The sequence below is a fragment of the Bos indicus genome, chromosome 8 (assembly GCF_029378745.1).
Source record: "Bos indicus isolate NIAB-ARS_2022 breed Sahiwal x Tharparkar chromosome 8, NIAB-ARS_B.indTharparkar_mat_pri_1.0, whole genome shotgun sequence".
Taxonomy (NCBI): domain Eukaryota; kingdom Metazoa; phylum Chordata; class Mammalia; order Artiodactyla; family Bovidae; genus Bos; species Bos indicus.
The window spans coordinates 95,420,289-95,434,819 of record NC_091767.1 but is presented as its reverse complement, the minus strand read 5'-3'; the positions used below and the strand labels follow the sequence as shown (position 1 = coordinate 95,434,819).

General features: G+C 38.8%; 1 protein-coding gene across 1 annotated transcript in view; it reads right to left on the bottom strand.

Annotated features, from left to right (window-relative positions):
• TMEM38B (transmembrane protein 38B) overlaps positions 1–14,531 on the bottom strand; it is a 61,253-nt gene that overhangs the window by 28,151 nt on the left and 18,571 nt on the right. Inside the window, exons 3-4 of the mRNA XM_019966676.2 lie at positions 5,090–5,274; positions 3,707–3,794 (exon numbers count right to left, since the gene is read on the bottom strand). Coding sequence (XP_019822235.1) covers positions 3,707–3,794; positions 5,090–5,274 — 273 coding nt within the window. The remainder of the gene's footprint in view (positions 1–3,706; positions 3,795–5,089; positions 5,275–14,531) is intronic.

Here is a 14,531-nt window from a genome sequence, read left to right as displayed (position 1 = left end):
ATATACATCCATATATTTATTACCAAACACTTTTGCATAGTGGAGAAACCCTTTATGGTCTTAGAGAATATGTATGTTGGAATAAACAGAATGTTGGTAGAAACACGAACATTAGAGGTGCTGGTGAGGTCTCAGAAGGAAATGAGGAACATGATACTGGAAACGGAAAGAAAGATATTTAGTTACATGTGCTACAGTTTTGTGGAAAGCATAATCTGTGAACTTGGATATTTAGTTGAGATTTGGAAGCAAACTGCTGATGGTCTGAGTTGGTTTCTTCTTGCTTCTTACAATGAAGTGTGAAAGGAAAGCTTTGAATTGAGGGAATAACTGCTAAACAAAAAAAAACAAGACTTGATGATTTGGGAAATTATCAGCCTATCCAGTCTGTAAAAAATGACAAAATTAGGAGAGTTATTCTTAGGAAAAGCTAGCTGTGGAGAGAAAGTTAAGGATGTGGCTAGGCAACTTTTGCTAGTGTTAAGAGATTAGGTGTGTAATTCATGGACCCATTCAGCTCTCACAGCAGAAGCCAGGAATAAAGATGAGATTATCCAGGAAAAGTCTGTGGAGGATCATCTTGACTAATGGCATGGATCCCCTGTGTCATATTTGTGTGCATGCATGCTCAGTGGCTCAGTCATGTCCAACTCTTCGTGATCCCATGGACTGTATACATAAATACACACATGGCCTTCCCTGGTGGCTCAGTGGTAAAAGAATCCACCTGCCAATGCAGGAGACATGGGTTTGATCCCTCGTTAGGAAGATCCCCTGGAGAAAGGAATGGCAACCCACTCCAGTATTCTTGCCTGGGAAATTCCATGGACACAGAAGCCTGGCGGGCTACTGTCTATGGGAGTAGCAAAAGAGTCGGACACAACTGAACAGCTAACACTTCCACTTTCTCACACACACACACACACAGAACTATTTTCCAAGTTTCACACACACACACATACATGCATACACAAAATATCATAATGGACACACATACACAAAATATCATAATGGACCCCATGATTTCACTTGACAAACTGTTAAATCATTCAATCATTCACATAGCATTTACTAACTATCTACTATGTGGTAGGTGCTTCAGATATAAAAGCAATCAAAAGAGAGAAAATCCCTGTACTTGGCCTCTGGTATTCTTTGAAGCATGAGGGAAAGCCAAGGGGATAGAAAAACAAACATAATGGATAAGTAAATTATAAAATATGATAAATGCTGGGTGGGGGGAATAGAGGGAAGTGTTTCAATTTTAAGTAAGGTAGTTTTCATTGAGAAGTTAAGCTCTGAAAAACTACGTTGAGCAAAGTAGATAAGGGAGCTAGCCACCTAAGGAAAAATATTCTAGACAGAGAGAGAAGTTAGTTTTAAAACAGACAACACCTGGCTTGTTCAAGGATACAGTGCAGTGAGCAAGGGAGAGAACAGTGAGAGCTGAAGTCAAAGCAAATTGGGTATGGTGGAGACACATATCTTGGAGGGTCTCAGAGACCAGTTGGGCAGACACTACAAGGTTTTAAAAAGAGGACAATCACAACTTGATTTCAGTTTTACAGCCTTGAGAAATGTTTCATGGTTTCCTCAGTATGTATGCCCAGCAGTGGGATTGCTGGATCATAAGGCAGTTCTATTTCCAGTTTTTTAAGGAATCTCCACACTGTTCTCCATAGTGGCTGTACTAGTTTGCATTCCCACCAACAGTGTAAGAGAGTTCCCTTTTCTCCACACCCTCTCCAGCATTTATTGCTTGTAGACTTTTGGATCGCAGCCATTCTGACTGGCGTGAAATGGTACCTCATAGTGGTTTTGATTTGCATTTCTCTGATAATGAGTGATGTTGAGCATCTTTTCATGTGTTTGTTAGCCATCTGTATGTCTTCTTTGGAGAAATGTCTATTTAGTTCTTTGGCCCATTTTTTGATTGGGTCATTTATTTTTCTGGAGTTGAGCTGTAGGAGTTGCTTGTATATTTTTGAGATTAGTTGTTTGTCAGTTGCTTCATTTGCTATTATTTTCTCCCATTCTGAAAGCTGCCTTTTCACCTTGCTAATAGTTTCCTTTGTTGTGCAGAAGCTTTTAAGTTTAATTAGGTCCCATGCACTGTTTATAATAGCCAGGACATGGAAGCAACCTAGATGCCCATCAGCAGATGAATGGATAAGAAAGCTGTGGTACATATACACAATGGAGTATTACTCAGCCATTAAAAAGGATACATTTGAATCAGTTCTAAAGAGATGGATGAAACTGGAGCCTATTTACAGAGTGAAGTAAGCCAGAAAGAAAAACACCAGTACAGTATACTAACGCATATATATGGAATTTAGATAGATGGTAACAATAACCCTGTGTACGAGACAACAAAAGAGACACCAATGTATAGATCAGTCTTATGGACTCTGTGGGAGAGGGAGAGGGAGAGGGTGGGGAGATTTGGGAGAATGGCATTGAAACATGTATACTATCATGTATGAAACGAGTCGCCAGTCCAGGTTCGATGCACGATACTGGATGCTTGAGGCTGGTGCACTGGGACGACTCAGAGGGAGGGTATGGGGAGGGAGGAGGGAGGAGGGTTCAGGATGGGGAACACAGGTATACCTGTGGCGGATTCATCTCGATATTTGGCAAAACTAATACAATATTGTAAAGTTTAAAAATAAAATAAAATTTAAAAAAAAAAAAAGAAAAGAAATGTTTCATGGAAGAAATTTCAAGGCATATACTCAAAATGAGAAAAATGTCCCCTTTCACTAATGTCTTATTTATAACTTATTTACTTATTTATCAATCAAAGCTTCCTTTGTTCCATTTCTAAATTACTTCATTCAAGCTTTAAGAGATACATTCTAAGTTAAACATCCTGAAATCTACTGGTTCATTCAAACACATACTTCATCATTCATACTACTTCTCAACCTTCATTTTTAATCCATTCTAATGAGTTTATTTTACATTAAGTCTTCCTCACCTTGCTTATTATGGCCATTAAAGCCTAAGTCTTTCCTTACTGAATTGTGCAAATGGTAACTATATTTCTCTATTTCATTTTCAGTTGCATCAGGAATACATTTCTGACTTATTTGATTGGGTCAATGTCTGTAGAGAAATCTAACAATTAAATTCTCCTAAATGGGTGCAAAAGGTGGTATGAATTGTACAAACACAGAATGGGTTATTTCCTCTTTTTCTTATTTTTTGTATGTAGTTACTCAACTCTCATTTTTAAAGTAACTAACAGAGCTTTTTGATAATGTATTGACTATTCACATAAGTTTGACATTTTACTACCAGAACTATGAATAATTTGGAATCTGGGCGATGATGTAGCCATTAATGAAAATGCCAAGAGGCTGCCACTGATTCCAGAGAAGTCTGCTCCTGTTCTCAGTTCATAAATACACTCTCTTCCCACAACCCTACAACAATCCAAGAGCTTTTGTTTGGTTTTATTTTCTAAGAGGAGGAACCCACAGAAAAAGTAATCAATATTTATTTTTAAAGCTACATTTAAGACAGTAGACTTTCTGGAAAAAAAAAAAGATAGGTTTCCTGGTTTTCTCCCCATTATCATTTTATTTGTCTTTCTGTTTGTTTGTTTCATTCACATATAGAGTCCAAAATGTTTTAAAAATAAATTTGGTAAAATCTAAAGATAAAAGACCACGTCTCAGTACAGTCTATACAAACTCACTAGGACATCTTCAGCCATTCCTCGGCTTCTGGTTTCCAACATCCTTTTACCAACTGCTCAAAATTCGTGATAATGCTACCACCTGCACCTAAAAAGGCCAAGATAAGATAGGAATGTGTTAGTTGTTCAGTCATGCAGACTCTTTGCAAGCCCATGGACTACAGCCCACTAGTTTCCTCTGTCAATGGACTTCTCCAGTAAAGGATACTGGAGTGAGTAGCCATTCCCTTTTCCAGGGGATCTTCCTGAGCCAGGAATGCAACCCAGGTCTCCTGCACTGCAGGCTGATACTTTACCATCTGAGCTACCAAAACAAGAATGCTGCTGCTGCTGCTAAGTCGCTTCAGTCATGTCTGGCTCTGTGCGACCCCGTAGACGGCAGCCTACCAGGCTTCCCGTCCCTGGAATTCTCCAGGCAAGAACACTGGAGTGGGTTGCCATTTCCTTCTCCAATGCATGAAAGTGAAAAGTGAAAGTGAAGTCGCTCAGTCGTGTCCGACTCTTAGCGACCCCATGAACTGCAGCCTACCAGGCTCCTCCATCCATGGGATTTTCTAGGCAAAAGTACTGGAGTGGGGTGCCATTGCCTTCTCCAAAAACAAGACTACTTAACCAAATATTCTTGAGAAAATATATGAAATGAAGCCATAATTCTATCTCCTGACTTAAAATTCCAAGCTATAATTCTAGGGAGGAAGAAAAAAGTTGCTTTGTACATTTATGGTACCAAGACAACTGCAATTCTTTCTTGGCAGCTGTCTATTGTACTACAATTAAGGTTAAAACTGGGGTCTCAGACAGAGATGTAACTTGAGGTTTGTTTCTGACCTGAAAAAATAAACTCCTCTGCTTTATCATTTCCTTCTCTGATTTTAGTTTTAGGTGCAATAACTGTAACAACACACTGAAAATTTAATTTCAACTTATAAAAGAACAATAAAGGTAGATAATATAGGGTGAACATAAACCCATAATCAATCACATTTACTATTTCAGATTATTCAAGATGGAAAAAAAATACAGAAAAAACTAAGAGCAAAATTTCTTTAATTAGATAAACCACATAATTTCTTATGTTAACTTGTTTTTTATATGGTGACAGCACCTTAATTAACTATGAATCTCTCTGGTTACAGCTATTAAATAAACCAATAATATATATTGTATATTTTAAGACAATCAGCTGTAAAATAATGGCTGATGACTAGTAATAGTTAAGAGTGCCAGTTTTGAATTAACCAGCCAACAGAAACAAAGCTTTCATCTTCCAAAGAAGTCTCTGTTACTAAAGTATGTGGTCCCCATTAATGTAACCAAAGAACTATTCAGTACTTGTAGTACACCAATAACAGAATATTTATGAACATATGTTGTTAATATTACCTCGGGCCCATCCAATAGCTATCATGACTATCCAGCCATTTTTGTAATAGCTATTAGCATGTGTGACTCCACCTACTATTTTCCAAGTTCTGGTCACTTCCTTCATTCCCGCAGCCAACAGTTGAACAGGTAGGAATGAGTATGCCTGGGAAATTAGGTCACATGGGCAAAAAAATGCAATATACCTGAAATTAAAATTTAAATATTTTAATATGACTGTAATCAGAACAAAAAAATCTAGCGTATCAGCAATAACAATCTGATAAAACACAACAAATGGAATTATCCAAATAAACATGGAATTTGACTACAAGAAGACCACAAATGATTTGAATTAAGTCTTTTTTTTTTTTCTTGGCTGCTCCATGAGGCATGTGGGATCTTAGTTCCCCAACTAGGGAACAATCCATGCTCCCTGCAGGAAAGCACAGAGTGTTAACCACTGGACTGCCAGGGAAGTTCCAAAGTGAATTTTTTAAATCACATGAAGCACATAAAAAAATCTGCCAAAAAGTCATAATGAAAGAGGAATATAAATTTTGTACTTCTGAGTACTCTATATTTGCTGTAAGTTCCTAATCTGTGTCTATACTACTCTAGAAGCTAAGTACTGAATGCACCAACAATATAAAGCAAGTGTATAATCACCATTATGGCAGAAAGCGAAGAACTAAAGAGCCTCTTGATGAAAGTGAAAGGAGAGTCAAAAAGTTGGCTTCAAACTCAACATTCAGAAAACTAAGATCATGACATCTGGTCCCATCACTTCATAGCAAATATATGGGGAAACAATGGAAACAGTGAGAGGCTTGATTTTTGGGGGGAGCTCCAAAATCACTGCAGATGGTGACTGCAGACATAAAATTAAAAAACGCTTGCTCCTTGGAAGAAAAGTTATGACCAAACTAGACAGCATATTAAAAAACAGAGACATTACTTTGCCAACAAAGGTCTGTCTAGTCAAAGCTATGCTTTTTCCGTTAGTCATGTATGGATGTGAGAGTTGGACTACAAAGAAAGCTGAGCACCAAAGAATTGATGCTTTTGAACTGTAGTGTTGGAGAAGACTCTTGAGAGTCCCTTGGACAGCAAGGAGATCCAAGCAGTCCATCCTAAAGGAGATTAGTCCTGAATATTCATTGGAAGGACTGATGTTGAAGCTGAAACTTCAATACTTTGGCCACCTGATGCGAAGAGCTGACTCACTGGAAAAGACCCTGATGCTGGGAAAGATGGAAGGTGGTAGGAGAAGGGGATGACAGAGGATGAGATGGTTGGATGGCATCACCAACTCAATGGACATGAGTTTGAGTAGACTCTGGGAGTTGCTGATGGACAGGGAGGCCTGGTGTGCTGCAGTCCATGGGGTCGCAAAGAGTCAGACATGACTGAGCAACTGAACTTGAACTTGATAATCACTTCTGCTTTGGAGTATCTCTAGATACAAAATGAAAGGCCCTCAGTCGTGTCCGACTCTTTGTGACACCATGGACTATACAGTCCATGGAATCCTTCAGGCCAGAATACTGGAGTGGGCAGCCTTTCCCTTCTCCAGGGGATCTTCCCAACACAGGGATCAAACCCAGGTCTCCCGCATGGCAGGTGGATTCTTTACCAGCTGAGCCACAAGGGAAGCCCTCTCTAGGTAGAGAGTGTCTTTGGAATTAGAAAAGAGCCTTTGGTAGCTGAGCAAGGAGAAGCATTTCAACCCCACTTACATCTTTACCTGTGCCCCTTTGTGTATAAACTGCAACCTATACAGAGAAAGGTCATAGCTCTCAACAAGACAGATTCATTCATGTTAAGGAAAAACACATTTCCATACAGTTAAAAGAATATGAAGCTTGTTCTTCAACTCAGTTGAGTAACTTTAAGTTTCAACCAATTAAATTGTGATATTAGTTTAAGAATAATTCACTCCTCAGGTGAGTTATTTTCTGCAGCTTCATTTGTTCTAAGCATCTGTTCAACAATTTAACAGTACTACTGATAGGAAGACATAGCACTCCCCCACTCCCATATTCCTAATACTCTCTGGCAGACAATTTTGTGCTTAAAGCAAAATGTTTATCTGGAAGCAATGAGGAATATACTACTCAAAAGAGGTACTCTATCTTTTCTAAAAGAAGTTGTTAATCTTATTTTAATTCATGATTCATAAATCCAAATTCCCAAAAGTATTCATGGAATATGAAAACTGTTCACCAAAACATTACTTCAGAGACCAAGTATAAGATGCAATGATTTGTTAGGCCTGAAGCACCCCCTCTTCAACTCCACTTACCAATTCTTCCTTTTCTTGAAGATTTCACTCAAATACTACCATATACATTGACTTTGGGAGTTTCATTTTATAGTCTCAGTTCAGACTAAATTCTGATGGTTCCTATATACAATGTAGCTCTTCTATACCTTTTCTTTATAATAAATTATAACAGTCCTTAATGACAGGAATCATTCACTGTGTTACACCCTGACCTAAAACTCAGCATAATAAAAAGTAGCCCTGAATCATTTATTAACAGTTAATAAATTCAGTTCAGTTCAGTTGACTCGCTCAATCGTGTCCGAGTCTTTGCAACCCCATGAATCGCAGCATGCCACGCCTCCCTGTCCATCACCAACTCCCGGAGTTCACTCAGACTCACATCCATCGAGTCAGTGATGCCATCCAGCCATCTCATCCTCTGTCGTCCCCTTCTCCTGCCCCCAATCCCTTCCAGCATCAGAGTCTTTTCCAATGAGTCAACTCTTCATGAGGTGGCCAAAGTACTGCAGTTCCAGCTTTAGCATCAGTCCTTCCAAAGAAATCCCTGGGCTGATCTCCTTCAGAATGGACTGGTTGGATCTCCTTGCAGTCCAAGGGACTCTCAAGAGTCTTCTCCAACACCACAGTTCAAAAGCATCAATTCTTCAGCGCTCAGCCTTCTTCACAGTCCAATTCTCACATCCATACATGACCACAGGAAAAACCATAGACTTGACTAGACGGACCTTTGTTGGCAAAGTAATATCTCTGCTTTTCAATATGCTATCTAGGTTGGTCATAACTTTTCTTCCAAGGAGTAAGCATCTTTTAATTTCATGGCTGCAGTCACCATCTGCAGTCATTTTGGAGCCCAAAAAAATAAAGTCTGACACTGTTTCCACTGTTTCCCCATCTATTTCCCATGAAGTGATGGGACCAGATGCCATGATCTTCGTTTTCTGAATGTTGAGCTTTAAGCCAACTTTTTCACTCTCCACTTTCACTTTCATCAAGAGGCTTTTGAGTTCCTCTTCACTTTCTGCCATAAGGGTGGTGACATCTGCATATCTGAGGTTATTGATAGTTCTCCCAGCAATCTTGATTCCAGCTTGTGCTTCTTCCAGCCCAGCGTTTCTCATGATGTACTCTGAATATAAGTTAAATAAGCAGGGTGACAATATACAGCCTTGACGTACTCCTTTTCCTATTTGGAAACAGTCTGTTGTTCCATGTCCAGTTCTAACTGTTGCTTCCTGACCTGCATACAGATTTCTCAAGAGGCAGGTCAGGTGGTCTGGTACTCCCATCTCTTTCAGAATTTTCCACAGTTTATTGTAATCCACACAGTCAAAGCCTTTGGCATAGTCAATAAAGGAGAAATAGATGTTTTTCTGGAACTCTCTTGCTTTTTCCATGATCCAGCGGATGTTGGCAATTTGATCTCTGGTTCCTCTGCCTTTTCTAAAACCAGCTTGAACATCTGGAAGTTCACGGTTCATGTATTGCTGAAGCCTGGCTTGGAGAATTTTGAGCATTACCTTACTAGCATGTGAGATGAGTGCAATTGTGCAGTAGTTCTAGCATTCTTTGGCATTGCCTTTCTTAGGGATTGGAATGAAAACTGACCTTTTCCAGTCCTGTGGCCACTGCTGAGTTTTCCAAATTTGCTGGCATACTGAGTGCAGCACTTTCACAGCATCATCTTTCAGGATTTGAAATAGCTCAACTGGAATTCCATCACCTCCACTAGCTTTGTTCATAGTGATGCTTTCTAAGGCCCACTTGACTTCACATTCCAGGATGTCTGGCTCTAGTGAGTGATCACACCATCGTGATTATCTGGGTCGTGAAGATCTTTTTTGTACAGTTCTTCTGTGTATTCTTGTTAATAAATTAGCAGGAGGCAAAACACAAAATATATCAAAAAACCATCTGATAATCAAAGACCTTTAAAGAAAGAAAGAAATTACCTAAGAATAGTTAAAAGCTTTTTGAAAATGACTTGCTAAATCACTTCAGTCATGTCCGACTCTGTGCGACCCCACAGAAGGTAGCCCACCAGGCTCCCACGTCCCTGGGATTTTTCTCCAGGCAAGAACACTGGAGTGGGTTGCCATTTCCTTCTCCAATGCATGAAAGTGAAAAGTGAAACTGAAGTCATTCAATCATGTCCGACCATCAGCGACCCCATGGACTGCAGCCTTCCAGGCTCCTCCGTCCATCGGATTTTCCAGGCAAGAGTACTGGAGTGGGGTGCCATTGCCTTCTCCTTGAAAATGACTGGTATAATATAAAAACTTTACATGTTTATAAAATATTTTGAAAGCCTCTCTTTAAATTCTCTCTTTAAAGGTAGAACAAATTTCCAGGAAGTAGGTTAGGTGCCAGGAAAAGAAAAGAGTTACACTTAAGCAATTTTTTAAAGTATATTTTTAAATAAAATAAAAATAGTGTATGCTCAAAATACTCAAACAAAAACACAACAAAACAAAAATAATACAAATGGCCTCATTTTCATTCTCCACACAGAAACTATCTTTAGATCAGATCAGAGATCAGTTGCTCAGTCGTGTCCGACTCTTTGCGACCCCATGAACCGCAACACGCCAGGCCTCCCTGTCCATCACCAACTCCCGGAGTTCACCCACTCATGTCCATCGAGTCAGTGATGCCATCCAGCCATCTCATCCTCTGTCGTCCCCTTCTCCTCCTGCTCCCAATCCCTCCCAGCATCAGAGTCTTTTCCAATGAATCAACTCTTCATGAGGTGGCCAAAGTACTGGAGTTTCAGCTTTAGCATCATTCCCTCCAAAGAAATCCCAGGGCCGATCTCCTTCAGAATGGACTGGTTGATCTCCTTGCAGTCCAAGGGACTCTCAAGAGTCTTCTCCAACACCACAGTTCAAAAGCATCAATTCTTCGGCGCTCAGCCTTCTTCACAGTCCAACTCTCACATCCATACATGACCACAGGAAAAACCATAGCCTTGACTAGCCGGGCCTTTGTTGGCAAAGTAATGTCTCTGCTTTTCAATATGCTATCTAGGTTGGTCATAACTTTCCTTCCAAGGAGTAAGCGTCTTTTAATTTCATGGCTAAGTCACCATCTGCAGTGATTTTGGAGCCCAGAAAAATAAAGTCTGACACTGTTTCCACTGTTTCCCCATCTTTTTCCCATGAAGTGGTGGGACCTGATGCCATGATCTTCGTTTTCTGAATGTTGAGCTTTAAGCCAACTTTTTCAACATGAGTCAAAGCCTAAACTACAAGAGCAATCTTGACATTTTTTCCCCCTAACTTAAGGGATCAAATCCATGCCCCCTGCAGGGAAAGCACTGCATCTTAACTACGGACCACCAAGGAAGTTCCAATCTTGGAGTTTTTATATCCAGCTATGTGACATTTTGGCATATGGTCTAAAAATCTGTAACTACTGCTATTTCTAATAAATAAGTCTTTATTGCATTTCAGGTATTTCTAAAGTATACCTATAACACACTAGTATTTCAAACAAAAATAGTTCTCATTTCAAGTGTTAAACAGCCACAGGGCAAAAGAAGAATTGTTTATTGTGCTCCATAGACTTACAAGTAAGCAAATCACACCAGAGGCTCCCTAAACAGCCATTCCCGCTCTATAACACGTTAGCTTTTTAAAATTTCTTTGATGACTCACTCAACCAACACTCATTAAGGAATCATCATGTTCCTCCTTCTGTAAAGATTATAATTTCACCTTTAATTAAAATTGTAGCATCTAAGGAACTTTTAACTTTAAAGCACTTAAAGAAAACATATCAGAAAAGAAGGACTGCAACATAACATGAAATGGAACAAGAACGCAATTTATTTCTCACATATTTTTAAGTCACTTAGATTAACAGAGAGAAAAAAAAAGACAAGGAATAGTGCTAAATAACAAAAGTTAGTCTAAAACAGGATACAAACAGGATGCAAGGCCACTGACAAATCAAAGTTGAAACAGTTAAAAAATAGGAAGATGCAATGAGAATTTAGTTTAATACCAAGAGTTGAGCTTCCCATGGTTAATCACTGAGAACTCTGCCTTCATTTTCCCTTAATGCCCCTCCTCTGACTACCAAAACCAGGATAACTTCACCAAGTCAAAAGAGAGCAATAAACTAAATGCAGTTCATATTAGTCCAATAAGATAGCTTTTCTCTTGCTCTCATTACTCTAACAAATGAATAACTTTATGTATATTCTCTGAAAAAGACTATTACAGAATGACAAGACTTATATAACTATACTTCTTGTTGTATTTTTTCCTCATAAAAATGCAGTCTCAGTTATGTAAATGTGCAATATATAATAACTGATACTTAGAAGTTAAAGGAAAATAAACTGGGGCATAAAAATCAATACACAGAAGAATTATAAAATATTTACTTCCTCCCAGAAACAGTTTTCAAAAGGAAAAATCCCATGAAAGGCTATACTGTTTTCCAAACAACACTAAACATACCATGACATACCAAGTTACTGTTTCCCTTTGCCAGCAGATGGTGCTGATTTCCAGATGTGAGCAGTATGAGCTATTATACTAAAGATGACCTTCCCAATAAGTGTATTCACATACTCCCTTAGTTTAGCTTGCTAGAGTTAAAAGTAAATCACAAACATTTTAATCTCTAAAATTAAAATCAAATGAAGCAAAGATTAGAAACTTGTTCTCAACATTAAAACTTGGACAAAGAAAACATTAAAACACACTGTGTCTTTAAGCAAGCACCATTTTTTTTTTTTTGTATTTAAGGGTCTGTGAACACAAAGACAATGTATTTCCCAAATCCAAAACAAAATGCTGTGCAAGTGCAGACTAAAGGACTAGGTAGCTTAGGTCTGAATCCTGGCTCCAGCTACTAGACACCTGTGATTCCTTGGGCAAGTTGTCTCAGATCCCTTATCTACCAAATGAAAATAAAACAGAACTTGCCTCACTGGTTTCCTGTGAGGTTAAATGAGAGCACAAATGTAAAGCACTTAGAAAAGTGTCTGAAACAGTAAATACTACATCAGTGGCTGCTATTGTTGTTGTTTAGTAGTACCCAACAAAACAACTAGAACCAATAAAAAAGGTCATCAGAAAAAGAATGAATATAGATATTAATATAATAGATTATACAGCAATGAGAAGGAATGTACCACAGCTACAAACAAAACACAGATGAATCTAAGTAACATAATGCTGAGTGAAAAAAGCCCTAGAGAACTATATAAAGTATAACACTCCATTTTAAAACAGGGCAAAAAACAAATAGAACTAAAAAGATATACTGTTTAGATATTCATATGTAAGATATACACCTTTTTCTGAAAAATTAAGATAAACACAAACAAGGCAGAAATTATCTGTATGAAAAGTCCAGGGAGATGGGATGAGAGAAATATGAGTATTTAAGTTATTGGTGCAGTTCAGTTCTTAGATTTAAGTGCACTATAGTGGAGATGTAAATTAGCATAATCATTTGAGAAATGATTTGTCATTATCTAGTAGAGCTTAAAAATCACTTTCCCTATAACTCAATAAATATATTCTTAAGTTATACCAAGAGAAAAATCTCTTGGTATATCATGTGTATCATGTTCCTAACAACATTGTAATAGGAAAAAAAAAAAAAAAAACTGGAAATAATTCTATGTCAACAAAGAAATGGATGAAATATGACCACAATTCATTCTGATAAGCTATACAGGAGAGAAAATTAGTAAATTATAACCATACACCATAAAGCTGAATCTCAGGAACAAAGGCTGAACAAAAAAAGCAAGTCAATGAAAAATACATATATATGATTCCATTTATAAAACTGTCACGAAATACATTGTTTAGAAATAATATATGCCAGAACTACACAGAAAAGTAAAGAAATGACAGGTACAACATTTGAACTGTGGCACTGGAGAAGACTCTTGAGAGATCCTTGGACTGCAAGGAGATCCAACCAGTCCATCCTAAAGGAGATCAGTCGTCCATTCTAAAGGAGATCAGTCCTGGGTGTTCTTGGAAGGAATGATGCTAAAGCTGAAACTCCAGTACTTTGGCCACCTCCTGCAAAGAGTTGACTCATTGGAAAATACTCTGACGCTGGGAGGGATTGGGGGCAGGAAGGGGACAACAGAGGATGAGATGGCTGGATGGCATCACCGACTCAATGGACATGAGTTTGAGTGAACTCCGCGAGTTGGTGATGGACAGGGAGGCCTGGCGTGATGCAGCTCATGGGGTCACAAAGAGTCGGACATGACTGAGCGACTGAACTGAACTGACGGAAGAAAGGCGGTGGGACTGGGCTGAGTGTGGAAGGTCACACAAGGAACATCAAAACTAATGACAAGTGTTCTGGGAAGATAGTGGCAGCAGTAGTCACACAGACTTAGATCTCTTCAAATCCCCACATAAAAACAGACAGGGCAACTAGAGAGCAAAGCCAAAATCCCATCCACAGCACTTGCAACAAAACTATGTGACAAGGTATCCTTTCAAATCCCAAAGGGTAAAGGGGTAGAGGCAAATCACCAGCACCCAAGACCTAAACTGCTTGACAGGAAGAAGAAAGTAAGTGGCAACTAATGGACCTAAGAACAAAACAGCTTCAAAATAACTAATGGGTATTCACTAGAAAACACAGCAGGCCAACTTGGAAAACAACAGCTGAAACTGGAAGGATTCCAACATTTCCAATACTAGGTGAGACAGAGTCCATGATAAGAAGGTCCATAGGGGTTCGACCAACGTAGTCCCCATGAACTCTGAAAACTGATCCACCTAGGCTCCCTTCTGGAACAAGTGCCATAATGAGAATCAAAACTGAGCATGGACTTCCCTGGTGGCCCAGTGGTTAAGACTCTGAGCTCCCACTGCAGAGACCTCAGGTTTGACACCGGTCAGGGAAGTTAAACATGTCACGGGCTGTGGTCAAAAAGAAAAAAAAAAAAAAAAAACTGAACAGGACAGAACAACAAAAGCAGGGGAAGGTACAGACCAAACTGGGGAAGAGGAAAAGACTGGTGAAATCTCAGAAAGCAAGTCATCATCTTTTGAATACTATATAACAACAACCGATGCAGTAGCTCTATGAAGTCAGAGAATCTTTCATGAATTTTACTTTATCTTAGAAGTTTAAGAAACTTGATTCCACATAAAAATGACCAACAGAAAATTATCAAGGTCA